General features: G+C 59.2%; 1 protein-coding gene across 4 annotated transcripts in view; it reads right to left on the bottom strand.

The window, feature by feature from the left end:
* Window positions 1–19,723, bottom strand: part of DOK7 (docking protein 7) — a 47,424-nt gene extending 27,701 nt beyond the window's left edge. The window contains exons 1-4 of one of the 4 annotated variants that reach the window (XM_023206681.3): window positions 19,600–19,723; window positions 19,483–19,528; window positions 9,561–9,791; window positions 6,516–6,716 (exon numbers count right to left, since the gene is read on the bottom strand). In XM_023206681.3, coding sequence (XP_023062449.1) covers window positions 6,516–6,716; window positions 9,561–9,791; window positions 19,483–19,528; window positions 19,600–19,653 — 532 coding nt within the window. In that variant the 5' untranslated portion in view covers window positions 19,654–19,723. Of the gene's footprint in view, window positions 1–6,515; window positions 6,717–9,560; window positions 9,792–19,482; window positions 19,529–19,599 lie in introns of those variants that run through there. The other 3 variants (XM_023206682.2, XM_026448270.2, XM_026448271.1) reach the window with 3 other exon arrangements.
* Window positions 19,724–26,957: the final 7,234 nt, after the last annotated feature.

Raw genomic sequence — 26,957 nt, forward strand, 5'->3', positions numbered from 1 at the left:
CCACACCCCTACATCTCCACCCAGGAGGCTGCCGTCCCCACCTTCCATACCCCTGGCCACCTAGAACACCCCTGACCTTTCCAAACTCAAGTCACATGACGACACCTTTCATGATACTTTTCTTGGCCCCTGGCCCCCTTCAGTCCCCTGACCCCGACAGCCCCTCTATGATGCTCTCATGGACGCCTCCTCTGGGGCAGAGCCCCGTCTGCTGCTGTCCTGGCCACCAGGCTGAGCACCTTGCTGGCAGGGAGCCTGAGCTGTCTGTGGTCTCAGTGTCCAGCCAAGCACCCATTACCAGGAGACCCCCAGTGCTCAGCCTTGCGTGGAAGGAAATAGGTGAGAGGCTGCTGACCCCGCCCCACCCTTCCCCAACACAGCGTGTGCATGTTCCCTATTTGCCTGTGTGTTTGGGGAAAGGGGGGAAGAGCAGGGCCTGCCCCATTTTGCTGTATCACACAGGTGTGGCCGCAGCAAAGCCAGCCACTCGCTTCCCCTAGCCCTGCCCTCGGAGGCTGCCCCTTCTCGAGAGGCTGGTCCACTCCCTCCCTGGAATCAGGGCCAGCCAGTAATGGCTCTGGCATAAAGTGGCACGAGGGATGCTCTCCCAGCACTGCCCCAAGACCATCAGAGGCCTGGCAGCTTCTGCTTCTGCCCTCTTGGAACCTATAGAGAAGCCCAGGCTATCCTATCAGAGGATGAGGTTCCTGGAGGGAAACTGAGGCAACCCAACCAACAGCCGACAAGCATTTTCCTGGGCCTTTGGGCCCCACCATAGCCCAATGCCACTGTCTGAGGGACCCCAGAGATGAGCTGTCCCCACTGAGCCCCGTCCAGATCCCTGGCCCACAGAATCGCCAGCCAGGAAACAGCCGCCAGCCGCTAGCTGTGGGAGGGTTTGTCACACCGCAGGAAACAGTGTGGGAGACGCAGAGAAGCAGGACAGAGTCAGCAGGATGCAAGCAGAAGGCCACGGCCTGCGGGGCTCAGGGCAGCTCCCACTCCGGACAGAGACTGGGGTTGCTGAGCTGCAGGCAAACCTCACCCACGTTACAGTCGCACCCGCTTCCTAAGAAACATGTCTCCAGCGAAAAAGCTGCTGCACTAACGCCAGGACTCACTGGCTTGAGAAAGAAAATGCTGTTTCACACAGACATTCAGTGAGCCAATTAGATCTAAGACGGTTTCTATTTGAATAACCTCGAGTGCCCTCGTGGTTTCCCTGCAGACACTCAATGAGCCATTTAGGTCTAAGATGGTTTCCGTTTGAATAGTCTTGAGTGCCCTCATGGCTGCCCCTTGATGTCAGAATCTTAAGTGCTCAGAATCCCAGCTCCTCAGAGAACAAACATCAGGGTGACCAGGGTGTCCTGGGTGGCTCATGCCAGGTAGGCGTAGGCAGGACTGAGAAGTCCTGATAACATGACCTCAGCCCTCCCCACCCCCAAGGTGGCAGCTTCTTGTGCACTTGGGAGTGGCCCCACCTGGTGAGTCTCGGACGGAGGAAGGCCTGGAGCCTGGCAGTGGGTGTCAGCTCCCACCCCTCCTCTGCCCTCCTGAAGCAGCCCCAGTCCAGGGGCACAGCTCTAGAAGGTCCCCCTTCCCGGGCCGCCCCTCCTCCCCTGGTCCATTATCACCACCTTCTTAACATTCCTGGAATCCACAGCGCTCCCACCCCTCAACCAGGCAGCTGCTGCCTGGGGCAGCCTCGCCCTCCATCATCTGGACCACAACCAGAACCTTCTCTGGCCCCTGTCAGCCTCTTCCTCCATGCTCATCTGCACCCTGGGGTCAGCATTAGCATATGAAACACTTCCCCCTGCTCAAGCACCTTCAATGGCTCCCTGCTACTCTAAGACAGTGGTGAAAATGCTCACTAGTCCAGTTAGCCAACTCTCTACAACCCAGCCCTGTCTCCTCCTCCTCCTCTACCCTCACGACTCCTATCCCCACCTAACAGGGCTCCTACACAGCTCTTCGGGACACCCGTTCGTACTCAAAAATGTCTGAAGTGCTTTTTCACCTCTCTCCACCCCTTACCCTCTCACAGCTGAGCTAACTCCTATTCACCCTGCATAAGTCCCCTGAGGCTCACTTCTCCAGAGAGCTTCCCCCAATGCCCCCGCCTGGGGTCTGTGCCCCTCCCAGCTCCCCTTCCACCCTCAATGAAAATGCCTCATTCGTCTCATGCAGGCTCTGAGGCCCGATCATCTGATCCCTAGACCCAGCGCCCGACCAGGAGAAGCCACTGAAGGCATTCTCCGCTGCCCCAGCGCCGGGGACAGAGCCCAGGGCTCCAGCCAGCTCGGTCCAGGCTGCCCGCCAGGCTGCAGTGGCCAAAAATGGCCGTCAGGGGGCTCTCCAGAGCTGGGCAGATGCAGCGTTCACAGAGCAAGAGCCTCCTAGTTGGGGTTTTCATTTTTTTTTACTCTTTTTTATTTTTTTTTTTCCTTTTTGAGACAGTCTGGCTGTGTTGCCCTGGCTGGAGTGCAGTGGTAGGATCTTGGCTCACTGCAACCTCCAACTCCCGGGTTCAAGTGATTTTCCCACTTCAGTGCCTGGAGTAGCTGGGATTACAGGTGTGTGCCACCACACCTGCCCAATTTTTGTGTTTTGAGTAGAGACAGGGTTTCACCACGTTAACCAGGCTGATCTCGAACTCCTGACCTCAGGTGATCCTCCCGCCTCAGCCTCCCAAAGTGCTGGGATTACAGACATAAGCCACCATGCCTGGCCACATTCTTTACTCATTTTTAAAAGTCAAAATGAATTTCAAATGCTCCTGGTGGCCCCCAGAGGCTGGGTGAAGAGGCAGATGTGGTCCTTGGACTGGACCCAGCTGGAGAGAGCAGGTAAGGGGGAAAAAGGGAAGCTTCCATTCCAAAAGCTTCCATTCGCCCTCAAGGCCCAGCTCAAATGTCCCCCTGCCCCTCCAAAGCCCTCCCTTCCTGGACTCTGGGTGAGTTCACCCTCTCCAGGGCCCACCGCCCTCTGCTGCAGGCTGAGCCTGTCCTGGGGTGAGTGGCCCTCTGCATCACTCTCCACCACGCACATCCGTCCCTGCAGGCGGGGCCCAGTCACTTGCCCGTGTGTGAGGCTGGAGCCCACAGCCCTGAACTGTCCACAGACCGTCGCCTGCCACGTGTCAAGTGCGCTCGGGCCAAGCTCCGGGAGTCCACACTACAGGCCTGTGACCAACAGAGACAGGAAATTGGGCCACACTGGGGACCCAGAGTTGCTGTCACCAAGCTACCGCCTGTCCCATTCTGAACAGGCAGCTGTCCACAGACAGACCTCCGCCCCCAGGCACCAAGCCCAGCCAGGCCTGTCTCCACCCGACCCCCAGCAGGGCCCCCATGATGTGCAGCCATGCCCAGCATCTCAGGATGAGTGAGGCGTTGCCTTGGGCCGGGGTCACCCTCTCTGCTGTCTGTGGAGCTGGCTGTGGCAGGGCCGAGTGAGGCCGTTCTGAGCATCGGGGGCCAGGCTGGGACCTGTCCCTGGGGAAGGAGGGAATGTGGATTTCCTACATCCAAAACCTTCCAGGGCCTTCCCATGACGCCAGCCCAGCTGTGACCTCCAGACTGAATGTGACGACACCCACAGACTTACTGGGATCCAGCTTCTGGATCCTTCTCTGTCCCAGTGGCCCTGGTTGTGGACCAAATGGTGGCCCATAAAATGTGTTCACATACCAGAACCTGTGAACAGGGGTCTCTGTGGATGGAACTGAGGATCTCGGGATGAGGTCATCCTGGGTCATCCTGGGTTATCCAGGGGGGCCCTAAGTCCGGGGACTGCAGGAGACAGAAGAGGAGGCCCACGCAGGAGCCAGCAGGTGCAGGGATCGGAGCGGCGCAGGGATCGGAGCGGCCACAGGGATCGGAGCAGCGCAGCCACGAGCCGAGGCCTCTGGGGCCACCAGCGGCTGGAAGGGGCGGGAAGGACCCTCCCATGGATCCTCCCCAAGAGATTTCGGGAAAAGCCGACCCTGAGGACCCCTTGATTTGGGGCTTCTGGCCTCCAGGCTGCAGAAGGAACCCATTCTGGACACTTGGCCCTCTCTTGGGGGCCATCTGCTACAGAAGCCCCAGGAAGCTGATGCCGCGGCCCCTGGACCACCCGAGTTGCCGGCTCCCTCCCACAGGAGGCCCCGGGTTGCCCACACGTGCCGCAGACGCCCTGTCCCTCCAGCCACACGGCCTGCACTCAGTGTTGCACTGCGAACACCATCACTTGGCCGAGTCTAAGACCCAGCCTCAACCACCCAGGGTGGCGGCCATGCCACCTATCCGGGAGGATCCTCTATCCAGGAGGATAGAGCCCAGCAGGGCCTGCTGGGGACAGGGATGGCGACTCGGCCAAGCCTTCCAGCCTGGCCTCCAGAACCCACCTGCCCTACGGGGTGTGCAGCCGTCGGTGACGGAATTCCCAGAGCCCTTACTCTCTCAGGCCAGGGTCCCACCGGGGACGAGAACATTCAGCACTGAGCTGCAGAGGTGGGTTCTGTGGGGCCAGCACCCATTTGTGGGTTCTGTGTGGCCAGCCCGGTGTGCAGGTTTGCGGGTGGGGCTGCTCTAACACCTTGCCCTGGGGAGGCAGCAGCAGGACAGACGGCCCCACAAGAGTTCACCCTGGCTTTTGAGCAGCCCAGGAAAACAGCACAGCAGCCTCGCCCTGGGGGGAAGCACAGCCCAGGTGTGGGACGGTTTACCAGCAGAAAAGGGGCCACCCACACCTCAGCAGGGACGTGAACCTCCACGGCCTCAGACAAAAAACATCCAGTGGCCCCATTCCATTATGGCCCAGACAAAATAAGCAGGTCTCCAAGGACCCGGGTCCTCCTGCCGTGCCCCAGCTTAGAGGGTAAGCACGTGGCGCCAACCCGGCCAGCTGCCTGCCTGTGCCAAGGAATTCCACAGACAGAAAGGAAAGCATGGGTCTCCCCCCTCCAGGCACCCCCAAATCCAGCACACCACAGACGGGACAGGCTGCCCGTGCCAGGACAACTAGAGCCTGCAGCTCTGGCTTCCCACGTGACAGAGGACAGGGACGCTGGGTCCAGTCACTGTTCCCGGCCGCTGCCAACCCACTCCTCAGCGGCTCCTGAAGCCCCCGTGCTGAACCTCTGGCCTGCCGCAGGGGGGCCTGGGGGCCCATCCAGCAGATGGGACCCTGACAGGTGTCCTAGCTCTCCCGGGAACCACCCCCACCCCCCACACCAGCCCACAGCTGGCGTGGGCAGTGACCCTGACCATCCATACTGGCTGTCCAATCCTGGAGGGGCCAAGGCCCTTTGGGCTCTGGCTATGGTCCCTGCCAGCCCCAGGGGCCGAGACTCCGGGCCAGCTCTGCCCCGTGTGCCCCCTGCAGCTGGCTGTGTACGCCCCCTGCCTCCGTGGAGCCTGAGCCTTGCCACCCTGTTCCCCTTTCAAGGGTCAGATGTTGTCTCCTCAAAGGCCCCAACAGGGCTGGCTCCTGCCGCAAGACCCACTGGGTTTGCTCCCAGCACCCAGCGCAGAAGGTGTAACATGGCACCCAGATGGGCTTGAGCCCCTTCCCCAGCTGCCCCAGGATGAGGTCCCAAGCGGCCAGCGTGGCCTGTGTCGTTGCCTGCATTTGCTCCGCCCGGACATCCAGGCTCCACCAGAGCCCCGGCCAGTGTGAGCCAGTGTGAGCCAGAGCCCCGGGCAGTATGAGCCAAGTGCTGTCCCTCAGTCCTCTCAGCCCCACACCAGGCCCACAGGAGGCCCCTCTGCCCGCCACCAGCCCGGCCAATGAGCAGCTGCCCCTCCAGAGGGAAGAGAGGAGGCGTCACGCCCTCCGCGGGGATTGCAGGTCCACAGGGCAGCCTGGCGCATCTGCACCCAACATGGGAGAAAGTGGAGGGGGTCGCTGGGACAGCCCGCTCCTGCAGCAGCCCTCAGACTCTCTGGGGAGGGCTGGGTGCCTTCCTGCTCCCATTTCCCTCACTCCCCTGGCTGAGGGCGGCTCTCAGGCCTTCTCACCCCCAAAGGACTCAGGCCATCCCCACCCACGGCCTGGCCACCTCACTGGGGACATTAGGGCAGCTCTGAGAGACCCACAGGCGGGGCGGCTGGCGTGTCCACCAGGAATTCTTGGTCCAGGAATGTGTTTCCATGGTGCTTATGCGGGAGCTCACGCTCCCTGCTGCTAAATGCATTTGTTCTTTGTTTTTTCCTTTTCATGAAATCTGGATATGAGAGGCTCTGAGGCTCTGTGGTCTCGGCCCCCTCCTCCCATCCCCATACTCTCTCCCTGCAGTGAGGAAGAGCAGAGGCAGCTGAGGCCCCATACTTGGCACTTCACACTGAGGTTCTTGTAGGCAGAGGACCTCGGACATCGAGCGTGGGGAGACGCCATCCACCTGCTGGTGCGTTCTGGAAATGCCAGCAGGCCGGCCTGCATGTGGGGCCGGTCGGCCTGAAGCCAGCAGTTCTCTGGGGAAGGGGAGGTGCTGCCGCTGCCCAGTGAGCCCATGCATCCGTACTTACAGTACCCACACCTGGTCCCGCCTTCAAAGATGAATCCGCTCGGCACGGCCCCGTAGCGCCGGAGGTCGGACAGCTTCCACTGCCCCGTGACAGCCGGGGGGATGTCCCTGGCCAAGACCAGGATGTCATTGCAGAGGTGCAGGGTGGCCGGGCCGCTCTCCAACTTGGTGCCTGGAGCCACTGTCACATGGAACCTGTGCACTGTAGGCGGGCGGGGTGAGAGGGCATCACGGGTGGGGCGAGAGGGCATCGTGAGAGGAGGCAGCAGGGGACACTGCGGGCGGGTGGGGCAAGAGGGCATCACAGGAGGAGGCAGCAGGGGCAGGGGCCAGGCTGGGGCAGGCAGGGGCAGCCACCCAGGTGTCAGCCAGGGAGGCAGCAGCGGCAGGATGAGCAAATGGCTCTCCCCACAGCCCCGAGGGGTCCGGGGTCCAGGGGGTCGCACTTGTCTCCTCCCCATCCTCCCAGGAACTACCTTTGTTTAGGCGCAAGCAAGTCCCAGAGGGGCCTGACCTCGGACCTCCACCTCCCTCCCCTCCCACCACAGAGCTGCTGGGGAGGACAGGGCTGGTGAGTGCCCTGGCTGGGCTCCAGTCCCCAGCACCTCCTCTCCAGAAAGGCTCCCTCCACAGCTGCGTGGCCACGTCACAGAAGGGGAAACCGAGGCTCAGGGACCCCCAGCCTCCAGTTAGGGTGTGGAGAGTCCGGTCTGCATCGAAGCCCCAGCCTGGCCACAGGAACCTCAGGACACCACAGGCCCTCTCTCCATCCAGGTGGCCATTCACCCGAACCCTGAGCACTCCATGGTCCTGTCCACTGACTCTGCCCAGGCCCCTGCCCTTGAAAGCCTCAGAGAGGACAGTGGTCCTGAGTGCTGTCCCCGCCTCCCCCCTCTTCCCAGGTCAGCACCCCAGGCAGACAGCAGCCTACCCACCAGGGGCCCCACCTGCTCCATCTCCAACCCCCAGAGCCAAAGGGACCCCTGTTTCCATCCCACCTCCCACTCCTGTGCCTCCTCCACCTGCTCCAAGCTGTGGCCTTGGGTGCATCCTTGTCAGGCCATGTTCTATCAAGGTTAAGCTGCCTGGGCAGTGCCCAGTGGCCTCTGTGCAATGGCCCTGCCCCAGCAGATGAAGGAAGCAGAGCCATGCCGCTGAGCCATGCTGGAGGGAACCCCCAACGGAAGAACTTTCTGGAAAGTTCTGGCAGTTCTCTCCTCATGTCTCCTTCCCCTGCGCCCTTCCGCAGAGCTGACCGCACCTCCTCCCACTAAGCCTCCAGCTTCTCTCCCCTTCAATGGAGCAGGAGGGGCTGCTGCCCTGGTGCCAAAACTGGGGGAGCGGGTTCTTTACTCAGCCATCAAGGGCCAGGATATTTTAATCAAGAGTTTAAAAAGTAAAGTTATGCAGAGTCCATGCTCATCAAAATAGCAAGTTTTTCGTGTTTTTATTTTTTAATTTTTAATTTTTTTTTTTTTTTGAGATGGAGTCTCGCTCTGTCACCCAGGCTGGAGTGAAGTGGCGCTATCTCGGCTCACTGCAAGCTCTGCCTCCCGGGTTCATGCCATTCTCCTGCCTCAGCCTCCCGAGTAGCTGGGACTACAGGCACCCACCACCACACCTGGCTAATTTTTTGTATTTTTTTTTAGCAGAGACAGGGTTTCACTATGTTAGCCAGGATGGTCTTGATCTCCTGACCTCATGATCCACCCGCCTCGACCTCACAAAGTGCTGGGACCACAGGTGTGAGCCACCGCGCCCGGCCGTGTTTGTTTTTCTAAGACAGGGTCTCACTCTGTCTCCCAGGCTGGAGGACAGTGGTGCAACCTCAGGTCACTGCAACCCCCACCTCCCGGCTCTATTTTTTTTGAGATGGAGTCTCACTCTGTTGCCCAGGCTGGAGTGCAATGGCACAATCTCAGCTCATTGCAACCTCCACCTCCCAGGTTCAAGCACTTCTCCTGTCTCAGCCTCCTGAGTAGCTGGGATTACATGTGCCTGCCACCAGGCTAATTTTTGTATTTTTAGTAGAGACAGGGTTTCACTATGTTGGCCAGGCTGGTCTCGAACTCCTGACCTCAGGTGATCTGCCCGCCTTAGCCTCCCAAAGCGCAAGGGTTACAGGCATGAGCCACTGTGCCTGGCCATCATTTTTGTATTATTAGTAGAGACAAGGTTTCACCACTTTGTCCAGGGTGGTCTCTATGTCCTGGGCTCAGGTGATCTGCCCACCTCATCCTTCCAAAGTGCTGGAATTACAGGTGTGAGCCACCACATCCGGCCTAAAATAGCAAGTTTTTAAAGCGAGGGCAGCTAGGGCTGCTGGGATTATTGGGTGGGTGCCAGTGTAGGACCAGGACTGACTCGGCTGACGTTCTACTGTTTTATTCATTACGGGTTTTGTGGCACTGATTTGGTTTCTTAGGAGATGCAGGATTATGCTCGCTCTGCCGCTGAATGCCCAGGCCCCATCACCACCCACCTCTGCTCAGAGCCCCAGGGCGGCTCAGCCCCCAGAGGCCCCCAGGCACCCATTGGAAGCCCCTGTAGGGCTGGGACTGAGGTTCCACCTCTTCCTGGGCCAGCTCCGCAGGGGAGCACTTCCTTCCCCTCTCTCTTCCTCCCTCTGCTCCCACCCCTACCCTCCCTCCCATCCTGTGTGGGGGAAGCTAGGGTGGGACGACCCAGCCTGGGGCTCTCCTTCCTACCCAGGCTCTGGGCTCCACTGTCCAGTGTGGGAAGCAAAGGGCGGAGCTTTGGGAGACCACATTCCTCCAAAGGCCACCAGATTGGGTTAAAGGCTCCAGTTGTAACTAATGGTCAGGCTAGGGAGCTCCAAAGACACCATAGCCCAGCAGACTCCGCCTCCCAAACCCTCTTGGGCACCCCCAGGCTGGAGCTCAGTCCACTCTAAGGCACCCATGAATGTCCCAGCTTCCTGCACGGTTCCCTGGAGCTGCTCCCGCCTCTGCAGCCCACGTTGGTGAGGGGCCCTGGCACACCTGAGCAGGGAGCCCTCTGCCCGGCCCCGGCCCCAGCCACTCACCCTCGCCTAGCGCATAGCGGATCCGGGCGTCCCATGCACACATGGCCTCGTGGCTGTCGAAGCCCAGCATGACGGCCTGGGACAGGCAGACGATGGCCAGCGTGTGGGCCAGGCCTTCGTAGGGCAGGCCGGGCTCCAGCCCGCAGATGTCCTGTAGCGTCAGGCTGCTGCGCTCCCGCAGGCCCTTGGAGCGCTCCGACTTGTCCTTGTAGACCAGCATCAGCAGGCAGTCTGCAGGGAGCGCGGCTGTCAGGGACGCCAGCCAGCACCGCCTTCCCGCGCCCTTGGTGTCCCCAAGGAGGCCGTGACAGTGCAGAGACCCGGACTGGGGGCGTGACTTCAAGCCAGCCACTCAGCCATGCCAAGGCTTCGACTCCTGGCATACAAAATGGGGCGATCCCCTCCCACGGCAGGACCCACAGGCCACAAGAGCAGAAACGAACCCAGAATATTCATGTCTGTGCCTGGCCCCCGACGCTGGCTACCATGACTGGGTTCTGGGCCTTCGCCAGCGGATTCGCCCTGTCCCAGGCCCTGGAGCCCTCCGGGCCACACTGAGGCCTGCAGTATCTGTGGTCAGGGGTTTGGGGGCCCGGCGTGGGGCCTGCCTGGTGGCTATGGCCTCCTGCCCTGGTTCTGCCAGCCTGCCCCTGCCCTGGCGCCCTGCCAGCCACACCTGTGCCCGCTCCCTTCCGCCTCAAGACCCACCACCCCTCCTGGTTCCTTTAGTTCCCAGGTGTGGCTGAGCTTCAGCCTCAGGGAGTCGGGGAGGTCAGTGGGCCGTGGGTCCCCCACCATCCACCCGGCCACTGCCCAGCACAGCAAGGGGCCAGAGGGCAAGCATGCAGCGGTCAGCAAGCTTCCTCTGCAAGGGGCCAGAGGGCAAGCATGCAGCTTTCAGGGCCACACGGGCTCTGCAGCCACTACTTCCTCTGGTTTCTTCCTCGGCTGCTGGGGACCTGCCTGCGTTCTGCCTCCCAGAGCCTCCAGGGCAACTCGGGTCCCCGTCCCCACCCCCACGTTCCCATTTTCCAACGTCACTGTCACCACAAGCAACTAGCGGGTGCCGTCCACTCCGCCAGGTGCAGTTCGAACCCAGCACAGCACAGTCCCTGTGTGGCCTTGGGCGAACCACCTGGCCCGGGGACACTCCTGTGAATGGCAGGGGCAGCAGGTCTGCCCGAGAGAGCAGAGGACTGCACAGGAAGACTCCCGGCCCTCCCGGCACGGCTCCAGGCTTCACCACCATGCCTCCTCCCACCTAGGCTCCGGCGGCTGGGCCCCAGGATACCTGGCTTCGGCGAGGGTGTAGCTTTTGGGGCCTCATGCAAACACCCCAAATCCCTGTGAGCATGCAGGAGGGGATGGGGGAGAATGTCCCCGAAGAGGATTGCAGAATGACGTGTCGTCTGAAGCTCTGAAGAGTGGGTGCTCACTCTTCACACAGGCCCCGCAAAGCCATGTGACAACCAAAATCCCAGATGAATTCAACTCAGACCCTCAGTTTTGCAACGGAATCCAGAGCAGACATGGTGCTCAGCTTCCCTCCCCAGCCGTGCCCACCTCCCCAGGCCACATGGCCGCAGCCCGCAGAGCCAGGGGGGCCTGTGTGACCACGGGGGCCAGCGGTCAGCAAGCTTCCTCTGCAAGGGGCCAGAGGGCAAGCATGCAGCTTTCAGGGCCACACGGGCTCTGCAGCCACTACTCAGCAGCAGCACCCGTGCTGGTGAAAGCAGCCCCAGACCGTCTGTGGACCCACGGGCACAGCTGCATGCCAGGAAACTTGATTCACAAAAGCAAGGCACAGTGTGGGTGCAGCGACAGGATGTTCACTTCCCATTGGAGGATCTGTCCACAGTGTCTGAAACATTTACAGCTAGAAAAAAGCCAGGCATTCCCAATTTGAGAAAGAAGCCCCCTCATCCCTGCACCCACAGAACTCCGCCTGCCCTTTCCAGACAATCTCCTGCCCCGCTGTGGAAACTCCAAGGCAGGAAGCAGGACGCCTGCCCCAGAGAGAGAAATCAAACATGGCGGCATAATTGGAATTTGCCATAACAGCAGTGTCCCCCAAATGCATCACCAGAGCACCCAAGAAATGACGCGTGTGGGAATAGCATGAACATGGGGGTGGCTCCGCGGAGGACGGGGGCCCCAGGGCTGCCTGAGCCTGAGGACGGCCCGCAGCCCCCGACTCTGTGACCGCACCACAGCCTCCACCCTCCGCAGTTGAAGTGTGCTGTGAGATCGCTGCAGGGGCCTGGGCCACCTCTGCCTCAGGGGACCTTAAAAAGCTCAACCACATCCATGTGGAGAGTGGCAGAAACTTCCACTGAGGATAATCACAGCCCACACAGAGCACCCCTTCACACCCTTCCCCTAAGGGGCGAGGCCCCTGGAAATCCCCGCTCTGATCTGCCAGCCTCGTGGCCCTGGGCTCTTGGCCTCAGTTTTCTCATCTGTGACCTGGGGACAGTGGCAGTCCCACCTGCAGCAATGCCATAAGGACCATCTGCAGGAAGGTGTGGAGGCCCTGCATGCAGCAAGCGCTCAATACATGCTTGCATATTCAGGTACACGTCTGTCTGCATTACCAGCTGTAAGGCCAGGCTGGCTTCCCTGCAATCTGGCTGCCCATGCACAGAGGGACCAGGGGACCCATGGCTCACCCTCAGTACTCAGCAAGGGGCACACCCTGGCCAACCATCCGTCCGCCACCTTCCACCTCGAGGGCCTCAGCCTCCTTGGAGCCTTGGTGGCCTGATCGCCCAGAAGCCAGGCAGACACCTTTCCTGCCCTGTGGCTCTGCTCTGTGATGGTGGCACCTTGGCCACACCCTGCAGACAGCTCTGGCACCTGTTGACAACCAGTTCCTGTCATTGCCCCCAACCTGCGCCTCCTTTGTTCAACAAGTTACATTCCCAATAACCCAGTCAGGACTGGGATCAGGAGCTTGCCTGGAAAGAGCCCGACATCACCCTTTTGGCTTTACTGGGCTTAAAGTCTCCATTACGATACTTAGCTGGAAAGCAGCCACAGATGATGCGTGTGGGAATGGCTGTGTGCCAATAAAACTTTATTTACAAAAACAGGTTCTGGCGGGATTTGGCCCAGAGACCACAGTGAGCCAACTCTTGGCCGAGAGTTGAATTTGCCACGATGGCTTTTCACACCTTCCACGAGCCAGCCGGCCCCACCCGAGACGTCTGCACCTGCCAGGTTGGTGGTGGGGAACGTGCTGAACCCATGCTCGACCTTCAGACCTTTTTCCGATTCACGGACGCCACCCCTCAGCCTGTCTGGTTTTTCTGGACTCTGTCTCCAAAAGCAGACTCACACCCTGTACCTTGGCAACGCCTGAGAACCTAGGAGCGCTTACATGCAGGGGGCTAGCCCAGCAAGATGTGTCCACTCACGACCCTGGAACCTGTATGTCCTTATTTGGGAATGGGGTCTCTGCATACGTAATCAAGGTCAGGATCCTAGATTATCTGAGTGCAGCAGCAAGTGTCCTTGTAAAAGGCAGAACAGGAGGAACAGACACAGGGAAGGTCACCTGAATGGGGACGGAGGCAGGGACTGGAGCGCTGAGGCCACAGCCAAGGGACGCCTGTGTCCAGCAGGAGCTGGGAGAGGCAGGAAGGAGCTCCTCTGGGAAGCTCAGAGGGAGTGTGGCCCTGCGGCCCCCTGGACTGCAGAGCTCTGACTCCCAGCACTGAGAGGGCGAATTCTCCTTGTTCGAAGGCCCAGCTGTGGTGCTTTATTCTGTTGGCCACAGGAAACTGATGACCACCCAAGTCACCGATTTCATTTTCAAACATGAACAGAAGCGGGGAGGTCAGAGCTGGGGGTCATTTTCAAACATGAACAGAAGCGGGGAGGTCAGAGCTGGGGGCCGACTCACCCCTCCCGCCTGCTGGAAGCTTCTCCGGCAGCTGACGCCCACCCCCTCATGCTCAGGCCGCCCCCTCCTCATCACGGACGATAAATCGATCCTGTTTTTAAAGCGCATCTAGAGATGAGTGCCGGGGGCAAAACGCTGCAGGAACTGGCACCAGAGAGACGGAAGCCCAGGGCTGAGACCAAGCCAGGTCAGGGCCGGGACACCAGAGCCCCAGGACGCAGCAGCTCTCCCTGGGACACAGCACGTGTGCCGGGGAGACGCAGGGCTGAGGGACTCAGGAGCAGATGGCCACTGGCCAGCTCCCCGGGGGCCAGGTCCAGAGGGCCCCAGCCACACCCTCCCAGGAGGCCTGGGCACCCGGGGGTCTCTCATCCAGTGGCTGAGGAACCACCGTCAGCCCCACCCACCCACCCTCCGGCTGCTCTGCACTCTTGGGCATTGGCTGCAACCTGGCCAGGGAAGGCTTTTGCAGGACTTGGAGGGTTCCCGGGGCTCTGGCAGGCAGCACTGGGCTGGGTGGAGGGCACCGGGTCATGATGGTGAAAGAAGACAAAGAGGAGACACCAAGAGAGGCCAACCAAGGCACAGAGACCAACGTGGAGCAAGCAGGCACACATGCACACACTCTTACACACACTCTGATACACACACAGATACGCACACACACTCATCCATGCACACTCATACACAAGCACACACAGGCACACACACTCATACATGCACACTCATACACAGGCATGCACATACATGCACACACACAGGCACAGTCATACATGTACACTCATGCACAGGCACGCAAACTCATACACAGACACGCACACACATACACTCATACACACAGATGCACACACACGCACACACACAAACATGCACACACACACGCATATGCACAGGCACACACATACATGCACACATACACAGGCACATGTACACTCACATGCACACACACAGGTACAGACATACACACAGGCATGTGCACACACTCATACATGCACACGCACTCATACACACAGGCAAATGCACACTCATACATGCACACACATGAAAATGCACACTCATGCACGAACACATACAGGCACACACTCATACACGCACACAGGCACACTTATACACACTTATACACACAGGCACACACGCACTCATACATACAGACAAGCACACACATACACAGGCACACTCACACTCATACACGAACACTCAGGCACACACTCATACACGCACACACAGGCACACTCATACATGCACACACGCATGCACACACTCATACACATCCATTCACACAGAGGTGCACACACTGATGCACACCCATGCAGACACCCGCACACACTTGCACACACAGACACATGCACACAGACAGGCATTTGAGCTCAAACACACACACACATACACACAAGTATTCACACACATGTGCACACGTGCACACAGACACACTCCCACACACAGGTGGTCACGGACACGTACTTGCACTTATTCTTGTGTGCACACACACAAACGTGCACTCATGCACTCACTGCTGGGGTCTGAATCTGAAATTCTGGTGTTGAAATCTTCCCCAAGGTGATGGGTTAGCTGGTGGGGCCTATGGGAGCCAATGAGGTACTCAGGGTGGAGCCTCAAGAATGGGACCAGTGCCTGATGAGAGGACCCCAGGGCGCTTCCTCCCCCTACACCATGTAAGGACAGAGAAAGCGCCATCTATGTAGAGGACATAGTCCTCACCAGACACCCAGGACACGGTCCTCACCAGACACCTAAGCTGCCTTGATCTTGGGCCTCCAGCCCCCAGAACTGTGAGCGATGACTGGCTGTCGGAGCCGCCCAGGTGGTGGCATTCGCTAAGAGCCGCCTGAGCTAAGACAGCCACACAAGCGCACACTCACACATACACTCTTACACACCCAAATGCTCACACTTGCTCACACGTGCACACGCTCCCACGGTGTGTACAGGTGTACACGTGCATTCTCACACACACACGCACACGCACGTGCACACGCGCTCCCCCTGCAATCACCTCCACAGCTACAGGGGAATGAGGCATCCAGGATGAGCCTTGGGACTTGGGTGGGGGAGGGAGGCCTGGGGACCCTTCTGGGGTGGGGGCTGGGGTCGGGGGCTTTCCTGGACACGTGGGGCTGAGAAGCCCACCAGACGCCGGGCGGCGATGCACACAGGCAGTTGGACGCAGGCGTCTGGAGATGTAAAAATAACCGTGGAGTCATGAGCACACGGAAGGCCTTACAGCCAGGGAGGGCGGAGAGCCGGGGAGGGCGGGAGGGGAGAAGGAGGAGGGGGAGAAGCCACAGGGAGGATGGAGCGGGCAGGCATGGTGGCCCAGGGAAGGCAGGGGCACGTGCGGGCCAGGGACATAGCGGGGGAGTCCCCGCCCACACTGAACACGATGGGAGTCCGCAGAAGTGGCTGTGGGACAGCCCTTGGAGGTCACAGTGACCTTGAGGCCCTGCCTTAGCAATGCAGGTGGTAGCAGCCTGAGGGGACCCTACTGGGGGTGCAGCAGCCTGGAGCCGTGCCCAGAAGCTGGGCAGGGGCGACGGGGGCGGCCATCAACCAGGCTGGCCTGCTGGTGCCTCCTCAGACCAGGCCACAGCCAGGACACACGGGACCAAGATCCAGTGCCTAGCCCCGGCCCCATTCACAATCTGGTTCAGGAAGGAAACATGAGGGCGCCCCTGCCTTGCACAGGTGTTGAAGGCGTGGTGCAGGTGGGCCCCCCAGACATCACCAGGGGCAGCCCAGGATGAGGCTCCGGATGCCAGGCCCAGGCCCTCGCGCCCACCTCTCCATGGCCCTCAAGAGCCCTGTGAGTGGCGGAGGATGCAGGCAGGGAAGCAGCCGTCCCAAGTCACCGTTTCCACCTGTGGAGCTGAGAGCTGAACCCCGGCTCTCTGATTCCCTGTCCTGAGGCGGGGGCTGCGGGAAACTCGCCCTGTTCTTGATGTTTCCATGGGGAGAGGATAACTGGCCACCACCCACGCCCAGTCTTCAGCCCAGAGGCACAGGAAATCCACCGCCAGGAGGCTCTGCTCAGGAAGGGCCGACCCAGTTTCCACCCCCGGCCCCTCGTTAGCAGCGCTGCCCACTGTGGGGGGCAGGGCCCCAGCACAGCACCAGCCGTGGGGCAGCTCCGGGGCCTATGGGGCACCTGCCAAGGGGCTCCTGGCTCCTGCGCTGTCTCCGTGGGGTCCCTCCTGCAGGACAGGCTCAGTCCCACCAGGCTGCCTTTGAGGGCGACACGGAAAAGGGGACCCTGCCCTCCGAGGACTCAGCATTAGAACCCAGAGCAGGGATGGGGGAGACTAAGCAAGCACCCAGTCGTCAGCCTGGGGGCAGGTGCAGAACTTCCAGCCAGCTGCGGGGGGCAAGGTTTGGGCTGTCTGGGGGGAACTGGGGTCTGCCCAGCAGTCTGTGTCTTGGGCCAGATTCCTCGGGTTTCTGCACCTCAGCTTCCCTTCCATGGTGACTGCAAGACCCTGCCAGCTCCAGGACTCGGGCCCTCCCGGTAGCTTTTCTGAGCTGGATGAAGCCCCCAGGGACAGCCCCTGTGGGAAGCGGGTCCCTCCAAATGTCCGGCCCGGGGCCACACCCTCCACAGGATGTCAAGAACGCTTGCCTTGCCACCCCCAGCCGCTGCGCCAGGGAGGAAGAAGAGAGGGGCTGGGCCAGGTGCTGGTGGGCCGGGTCACCAGCAGAGAGTCCTGGGCCACGACTGGACACAGACCTCCCTCCTCCCCCGGGGCCCTGCCCAGAAGGGGACGCACACACGCATCCTGCAGTCAGGACGCAGTGGAGACCTCGAGGAACGCAGCCCCACTGCAGGGCACCCTACAGTCCCACACCGCGGCAGACGGCCCGACATCCACTGGCCATGCCAGGCACTGTGGCTGCGCTACCCTTTGATAAAAGGTGTTTCCCTTTTGTTCGCTAACTAAACTTTGCCACAAGAGAAAGACGTGCTTATGATTGAGAAAAACACAAGGAGGAGAAAGGTGCCCGTGGAAAAGGTGCACATCTGGGCCCTTCCCAGAAGGAAATCACCGCTGCTAACAAAAAGAACCCTGCCTGTCTTACAAGGAAGCAAACAGGACCCTTTCTCTCTCCCTCACACCAAGAGTGCTGTCTGCTCCTCCAGGGCTGGGGCCTGCTCCCGCCAGGCCAGGCCCATCCACAAGGGAGGTGGTCTCCAGCTCTGAGCGGGAAGGCAGCTGGGTGAAGGCAAAGGGGGCGGCATCCAGGGAGGCTCATGAGGGGCCAGGAGGAAGAGGCATCAGGGCCTCTGAGCAGAGAGGAGGTGCCAGGCTGGCCTGGTCAAGGTGGGGAGGTGGGCGTGAGAACTCCGCTCTGTCCCATCGCCTCATCTGACTGACCTCTGGGCCACCCCACAGGGTTTCCGTTTCAGTCCCAGGCTGCTGGAGTGACCAACACAGAAAGCAGGTGTCCAAAGCAATGGGTCCCAGGCCAGGGAGTTGGTGGGTGCTAGGGACATCTGGCCGCAAGGCTCGGAATGCACATCCACCCAGAGGGGGCAGGGCACCTTCCACGACCCCACATCACCTCCCACGCCAGTCCCACGAGGCTGCAGATCTCAACTGCGCGGGATACGGGGTGACCCAGCCGACGCTGGGGAGCCACCACGTTCACCTAGAGACTCACAGATTGTCCCACCTGGGGGACCCATTGCCAGCTCCCATCACTCCGCTCAGGCACTCAGCAGGCCTGGGGAGCGCACCGTCTTGAGCCTGGCAGGCCCTGCCCCCTGGGACTCTCTGATCCAGAAAGAAAAGCCTCCCAAGCGGGACAAAGACCTCTCCCACAATGCTCCTCTTGGGCTGCTGTCCCGCATGCCTTCCTGGGCTGTGGCCTCTCTGGTCTGCACCGGCTCCAGCTCAGCACTATCTACCCATCAAGCACCACCTGCCCCACCACAGCCCTGGCCCAGCCACAGCTGACCAAAGCCTGTCGTCCGCCCCAGCCTGGCAGGGCCTCTCTGCCCAGACACCACCCCTTCCTATACCAGGTCCCCTGCAGCCCCGGAGGACAAAGACACCCTTCCAGGCTCTGATGGTGCTCCCGCAGCTCCAGGCAGGGGGTCTGGGCACGGAGGGCTGAGTGAAGTGACTGGTGTGCAGCCCAGGCCCTGCAAGGGGAGGTGGAGGCAGGCAGGAAGTGCCTTCCTCCAGGACCACCTGAGGTCCTGCAGAGGGGACCCAGGAGGGAACCCTGCTCCACACCCTCCCTGGGAGCCACAGACACCCCTCCTGGATGACGCTCTGGCAGGCCTATGGCGTACAGCCCCCCGGTGCACGCAGGCCGAGCATCCCACCCAGACCGGGGCCTGGCCGGCTCCACCGCACCTGTCCTCTGGAGCAGCTGCAGGCCCGGCTCAGCCCTCCCCACAGGCCAGCGCTGCAGGCGGCCTGGGCTGCAGGCCTGGGGGCTCCGTGTTGACCCTCCCCAAGCTGGGGTACTGGCTCAGGGCGGGAACTGCGGGGGACCCCTGCCTCCTCCCAGAGGACTGTTCTCCCAGCAATATGGCAGTCACTCTGCCCCCTACCCCACCACAGCCCAGCCTCTCCTCTGCCTGGGAGGGGCCCAGGGTCAGCGCCCACCCACACAGCACCCCTGGAGGCTGGGTTCCGGGACCCTGCTCTGAGCGTTTCCACAAGCACAGCTCAACCCTCAGGCACGTGGGGTTTTGCTTCTGGGGTACCCCTTGCTGCTCTGCTGGGGGGCTCAGGGCCTGCATCCCCTCCGCCTCCAGGGCCACCAGGCAGCCCCCGGGCCTCAGTCTGCCCTGCTGGAAAGAGGGTTCTTCCGTCCGGGCCCCCACTGCGCTCCCAGGGGCGCCGTGGGGTCCGGGGTCCGCGCGGGGCTCTCCGGTTTCCCGGCGGGGTGACGGCGGCGGCGATTTCTGGCGAGCTAGCATTCCTGCCGGGGGGGCCTCGGTAACCGGGGTCACTAGGCCCCCCGCGCCCACCGTCCCCCGCCCGCCCCGCTCACCTGCCACGGGCGACGGCTTGCGCAGCACCAGCCACCTACTCTTCCACTGCGGGGACAGGGGGGAGCGTGAGCCGCCGCCCGCGCCCGCGCCCCCCCGCGCCCCCGCCGCGCCCCGACCTTCTTGCCGTCCCGCAGCTTGACCTGGCCCTCCACCAGCGCCGCCTCGGTCATCTTCTGTCATGGTTCCGCGCCGCCGCGCTCGCCCCGGCGCCCCAGCCCAGGGTCACTTTCAAAATAGCTCCCAGGGCCCTGGGCTGGGCCAGGAGGGCGGGCCCGCGGGCAGGGCGGCGACACCGGCGACTCCAGGGCCGGCGCGGGCGGGGCCCCTTCTCCTGCGGGCGGCTCCGCCACCCCCACGGGCCCCTCTGGCCCCACCGTCCCGCGGCGGCCGCCGGAGCCCCCCGCCCTCTGGAGCGAGCGCACCATCTGGGCTCAGACGCCCAGACCAGCGCCTGCGGGGGTCGGGCGGGGGCTCCTTTTTCAAAAAGCAGAGAGAACCACCCAGCAGAAATTGGCCCCGCTCTGGGCACTGCTCCCGACTTTAAAGTTGGTCTTCAACCAATCCGGCCTCCCAGACTGGCATCTGCTCCTCCCGCCACCCCAGGGGTCACCAGACACCCCCACAACAGACTGGGCACAGGCAGCCCAGGCCTAGGACTCTCTCATGTCCCCAGGCTTCCCCCACACTGAGGTGACCCTCCCCAGGCAGACAGTAGGGGTCCAGGAGCCCTGGCAGCCTCCATCTCTTCCTACATTTCTGTTCCCATTAGGATGCAGGGACCCCAGTGCAGGCCGGCGGGTTCAGCAACCGCAGTGCCACCTCAATGCCTCTAGTCTCCATCTCTTCTGCCCCATCCCCAGATAAGCGCAGGCCCTGGTTAGGCCAGCCTGGTCCAACGGGTAGGGGAGCTGCCTGCTTTGTAAAGGACCTGCCAGCAGCCCTCCCAGCTGGGTGGTTTGCGTTTCTGGACTCCCCCTCCTTGACCCTGTGGCTCCAGTCCAGCTGTCCCCAAGCTCTGGCCTGGGCATTAGATGTTACATCCAGGTTCTTCTGGAGAGAGGTCATGTGCTTTGGGGGACCTGGCAGGTCCGCCCCTTGGGTGTCAGCCCCTTCCAAGAGACGGCCTCCACCACCCTGGGGTCAGGGACACCCAGAAGACACGGGAACAGCAGTGGTGAGGGGCGATGGTGCCCCGGAAAATAAGCACGTGGACAAGCAGTGAAACTCCGTCCACATGCCCCACCCCAGACCCCATCCTCACAGGGCTGACGGTTCTGGGGGGAGAAGAGGGAAGGGGTAGACAGTGTCCTGTTGGGAGGAGACATCTTCATTTCATCCCATCCAGACCCTAGGCTGGGCTCTGTCTGCCTTGTACTGAAGAGGAAATGGAATCAGGGCAGCGTGAGGCCTTACAGTCAGGACTGAGCCACATGGACTGACCTGAGAGCAAGGCTCAGAGGCATCGGGAGCCCTGGACACCCCTCCCCACTGCCCCTGTGATCCAAGAGGCAGGTCTCAGGTGGGCCACAAGGGTTGGTTTTGATGCTTCAGTGATGTCTGGTCAGGGCCTCACGCAAGGCAGGGGACACCAGGCCCAGGAAGCAGATCTTTGCATCCCCCACCCACCCCTGCAGTCACCTGTGCAGCCACCAGCCGCCTTCCACAGAACAGTTGCTGGGCCACAGAGCCCCATTCATGCTCCCCACACATCCCAGGCCCCCAGGGGGCTGGCCCAGGACAGCCGGTGCGGAGGCGGAGGCGGGGGCGGCTGGGGCTGTAGCCACAGACACATCCGCTGCCCTGGGCGCCTGGCACTTGCTCATCCCTGCAGGGAGGGGCAGGGCCCCACTGCATTCCTGAGTGCTGGCCTGGGCCCAGGCTCCTGCCATGCCTGGCAGTTGCACCTGCTCCCACACAGCCTGGAACACACAGGATGCCGGAGGGCAGACAACTCCCTTCTCTGCTCCATGCGGCTCCAGGGCTGCTGAAAGGTGGGGAAAGCTTCCTGCAGGAGGAGGAGGTGGCCTGGCTGCCACTCCCAGACTGACCGAGAGCTCTGTGACCCTGGGCAAGCTCCTGCCCTGCTCTGTGCCTCAGAAGTTATAGCCAGAAGTTTCCCCAGAAGTTATAGTCAGGGTTGCTAGTTGCAGATGGAGAAATAGGCTGGCCGCTGAGCAGGAAGGGGTTGATTGGAAGCAAATTAGGTCTCCAAGAACCAAGGGGAAGGCTGGAGAGCTGGTGGGCAGTGAAAGCAGAGCCACATCCTGAGACAGGAGGACACCGTAGCCCAGCCCCACAGCACAGCTGGGCTCCACACGAGGGGCAGGGCCACCACCTTCAAAGGAGCCCGCAGTCTCAGGTCACAGCTGCACCCCTGACTGACCACAGACAGAGCCATGCTGCTGCTGGACACTGTGGCCAGGAAAACTGCCATCTCTGCCAGACCCCGTTGCCGTGGTGCATTGCTGCCCACCAGTGCCAGACCCCGTTGCCGTGGTGCATTGCCGCCCACCAGTGCCAGACCCCGTTGCTGTGGTGCATTGCTGCCCACCAGTGGCTCTGCAGCCAAGCGACCTGTCCCTCACTAGCCACACCACCTTTAGCCACCATGTGATCTTACTGGTCTCAGCTTCCTCTTCTACCTTGATACTGTGATGAGCCCCCAGGGAGATCATGTCCATGAGCATCTTTCAAAATGATCCTGGGTTTTCCAAGGGGATTCCAAGGGGATGATGGGGACCAGGGGTGGGCTGCTTTGTCTTGCATCTCTAAGTGGCCTGGTGTGTGGGAGAGAAACAAGTCAGCTGAGCGTGGCAAACTCTGTGCCCTGTAGTCATACGAGTTCGTGCATCCTTATTTCCCAGTACCACACCCCTGATCAGGTAAGGCTATACGAGTGAGTTCTGGCCAGTAAGGCATGGGTGGATGGGGTGACCAACACTTCTGGCCTGCCCGTAGGATGCCTGATACGGTTTGGCCGTGTCCCCACCCAAATCTCATCTCAAATTGTATTAATATTAATAGCTCCCACAATCCCCATGTGTTGTGGGAGGGACCTGGTGGGAGGTAAATGAATCATAGGGGTGGGGTTTTCCTGTGCTGTTCTCATGATAGTCAATAAGTCTCACAAGATGTGATGTTTTTATGAAGGGCAGTTCCCTACACACTCTCTTTGCCTGCCGCCATGTAAGATGTGCCTTTGCTCCTCCTTCACCTTCCGCCATTTCCCTTTGTCTTCAGCAAGCACCTCAGCAGTTCGTGTTTTATTTTCCTAGTGGAGTGACCCAAATCTTCATTCCTGAAGGATCTGGGGATTTGCAATCCTGCCTGGATTGGGCTGTTGCAGTTTCCCATTGACCTTAATTACAGGGCATGATAATATTGACAGACGCCCTAATGGATCTTTTGTATTCTATGCATACTCTTCCTTACCTCTGTTGTGGAGTAGGGGACTGATTCCATCTCGATAGTCTGGGTCAATCACCCCAGCCAACACCGTAACTCCTTCTTAGCCCATTGACTTAAAGGTAGGAGGACCCCAAAGTGTCCAGATGGCAATCTTAACTTCTAGCTTAATGGAACCATTGTGTCTCCTGGTGGCAGCGTTCCTCCCTCTGGAACTAAGACCTCTAGGCCAGCAGAACATAATGTCGTGGGGAAAGGAAGCAAAAATGTTGCTACTTAATCACTAGGGGTGATGGTGAGTGGTGCCACTTCCACTTCCACTTCCACCCCCTTGATTCCTGGACCCATGAATCCTGGCTATGGGAGAAACAGGACCATATACTGGACGCTGATGCAGAGCATACACGGCCTTCTGGAGAACTTTGCCCCAGCCCTGCAAAGTATTGTCACCTGGTTGGCATTGTAATTGTGACTTCAAAAGGCCATTCCACCGTTCCATCAATCCAGCTGCTTCAGGACGAAGGGGAACATGGTAAGACCAGTGAATTCCATGAGCATGAGCCCACTGCCACACTTCTTCAGCTGTAAAGTGAGTGCCTTTGTCAGAGGCAATGCTGTGTGGAATACCATGACAGTGGATAAGGCATTCCGTGAGTCCACAGATGGTAGTCTTGGCAGAAGCATTGCATGCAGGACAGGCAAACCCATATCAGGAATAAGTGTCTGTTCCAGTGAGGACAAACCTCTGCCCCTTCCATGATGGAAGAGGTCCAATATCATCAACCTGCCACCAGGTTGATCACCTCAAAGAATGGTGCCATATTGAGGGCTCACTGCTAGTCTCTGCTGCTGGCAAATTGGGCACTCAGCAGTGGCTGTAGACAGGTCAGCCTTGGTGACTGGAAGTCCATGTTGCTGAATCTCCATGCGTAACCTCCATCCCGGCCACCACGGCCACTTTGTTCATGGGCCCATTGGGTGATGACAGGGGTGACTGGGGAAAGAGGCTGAGTGGTGTCCACAGAACAGGTCATCCTGTCCACCTGATTATTAAAATCCTCTGCTGATGTCACCCATCGGTAAGCACTCACATGGGATACAAATATCTTCACAATTTTTGACCACTCGGAGAGGTCCATCCACATACCTTTCCCCAATTTCTTTGTCACCAATTTTCCAATCGTACTTCTTCCAAGTCCCTGACCATCCAGCCAAACCACTGTCTACAGCCCATGAATCAGTACATAATCACACACCTGGCCATTTCTCCTTCCATGCCAAGTGCACAACCAGGTGCACGGCTCGGAGTTCTGCCCACTGGGAAGATTTCCCTTCACCGCTGTCCTTCAGGGACATCCTAGAAAGGGGCTGTAGTGCAGCAGCTGTCCACTTTTGGGTGGTGCCTGCATATTGTGCAGAACCATCTGTGACCCAGGTCTTGGTCTTCTCTTCCTCTGTCAAATGGTTGTTGCAGGCCCAAAAAGTGAGGGTCATGATCAACTCAGTATACCACTGGAGGCTAGATGAGTAAACAGCAAACTGGTCTCCTAAAAGCAGGTTGTTGGCAAACTGACAAACTGCATATGCTGCCCAGAAGGAATGCTGAGGGCAGTCACGACCCAGGCACAAGTGTTTCTTGTGATTAGGCAAATCTGAAGCCTGTTAGCAATCATGTGAACCTGTGATCAATGAAGCAGCTGACCAATCGTTACCTCCTGCTCCCTGCTCTTTCTACTTAATAAATATGAAGGGCTATAGACGTTCACCATGGCTGCCCTTGCTCTCTAGAAGCTGAGTGCCCTCATCTTCCCCGGCCCCTTCCTTTAAGATAGTTTCTTTTGTTTCTTGTTTTCATTTGTATGTTCATCCTCCTTCGTTCAGTCCCGTAGTAACTGTGGCAACCCGTGGCAAATGATCATAGGGAACTCCTCATGAGGCCATTGGCGCAGGCTGGGGGAGAGGAGGCAGGTGGCAGGAACGGAAACCATGCGCATTTGAGCTACTTCCTCATGTAAAACTTACTTGTGCCCTCAGGACCTGCTGGAGCCCGATCATGTATACACCACTTCCATGTGATGATGGAATGCCGCTGTGCGTGACCCACTTTATGGCTAGATGGGTCAGAAAGCACCCAGTTCATGATGGGCAGTTCAGGCTGCATGGTGACTTGATGACCCATAGTCAAACGTTCAGTTTCCACCAAAGCCCAGTAACAGGCCAAGAGCTGTCTCTCAAAAGGAGAATAGATATCTGCAGAAGATGGCAGGACTTTGCCCCCAAATCCTAGAGGCCTGTGCTGTGATTCACCTATGGGGGCCTGCCAGAGGCTCCAAACAGCATCCCTCTCTGCCACTGACACCTCAAGCATCACTGGATCTGCTGGGTCATATGGCCCGAGTGGCAGAGCAGCTTGCACAGCAACCTGGACCCGTTGCAGAGCCTTCTCCTGTTCTGGACCCCACCCAAAACTGGCAGCCTTTCAGGTCACTAGATAAATGTGCCATAGTAACACACCCAAATGAGGAATGTGTTGCCTCCAAAATCCAAATAGGGCCACTAGGCATTGTGCTTCTTTCTTGGTTTTAAGAGGGTCCAAATGCAGCAACTTATCCTTCACCTTAGGAATATCTCAACAGTCCCCAAACCACTGGACCCCAAGAAATTTCACTGAGGTAGAAGCTCCCTGAATTTTAATTGGATTTATTTCCCATCCTCTGACACACAAATGTCTCACCAGTAAGTCCAGTGTGTTTGCTACTTCTTGCTCACTTAACCCAGTCACCATAATGTCATCAACGTAATGGACCAGTGTGATATCTTGTGGAAGTGAAAAGCAATCAAGGTCTCTCTGAATAAGATTATGACATAAAGCCGGAGAACTGATATGCCCCAGAGATAGGACATTAAAGGTATATTGTTGGCCTTGCCAGTTGAAGGCAAATTGCTCCTGGTGGGCCTTATGGACAGGAATGGAGAAAAAGGCATTTGCCAAGTCATTGGCTGCAAACCAGGTACCAGGAGATGAGTTAATTTGCTCAAGCAATGAAACCACATCTGGTACAGCAGCTGCAGTTGGAGTCACCACTTGCTTAAGCTTACAATAATCCACTGTCATTTTACAAGATCCATCTGTCTTCTGCACAGGCCAAATGGGAGAGTTGAATAGGAATGTGGTGGGAATCACCACCTCTGAGTCTTTCAAGTCCTTGATGGTGGCACTAATCTCCACAATCCCTCCAAAGATGCAATATTGTTTTTGATTTACTATTTTTCTAGGTAGACACAGCTCTAATGGCTTCCGTTTGGCCTTCTCCACTATAATAGCCCTCACTCTACCAGTCAGAGAGCCAGTGTAGGGGTTCTGCCAGCTGCTAAGTATGTCTGTGCCAATTCTGCATTCTGGCACTGGGAAAATGACCACAGGATGAGTCCGGGGACCCACTGGACCCACCATAAGTCAGACCTGAGCTAAAACTCCATTAATTGCCTGACCTCCATAAGGACCTACTTAACTGGAAGACCACAATGACATTTTGGGTCCCCTGGAATCAATGTCATCTTAGAGCCAGTGTCCAGTAGTCCCCAAAATGTCTGATCATTTCCCTTTCCCCAACGCAGTTACCCTGGTGTAAGGCTGGAGGTCTCCTTGGGGAAGGAGGGGAGAAAGATTAACTGCATAGGCGGGCATGGTGGCTCACACCTGTAATCCCAGCACTTTGGGAGGCCAAGGCGGGCAGATCACGAGGTCAGGAGATGAAGACCATGCAGACTAATGTGGTGAAAACCTGTCTCTACTAAAAATATTAAAAATTAGCCAGGAGTGGTGGCGGGCGCCTGTAGTCCCAGCTACTTAGGAGGTTGAGACAGGAGAATGGCATGAACCTGGGAGGCAGAGCTTGCAGTAAGCCCAGATTGCGCCACTGCACTCCAGCCTGGGGGACAGAGCGAGATTCGGTCTCAAAAAAGAAAGAAAAGAAAAGAAAAGAGAAAAGAAAAGAAAAGAAAGAGAGAAAGAGAGAGAGAGAAAGAGAGAGAGAGAAAGAAAGAAAGAAAGAAAGAAAGAAAGAAA

This window comes from Piliocolobus tephrosceles, chromosome 3, assembly GCF_002776525.5.
Source record: "Piliocolobus tephrosceles isolate RC106 chromosome 3, ASM277652v3, whole genome shotgun sequence".
NCBI lineage: Eukaryota > Metazoa > Chordata > Mammalia > Primates > Cercopithecidae > Piliocolobus > Piliocolobus tephrosceles.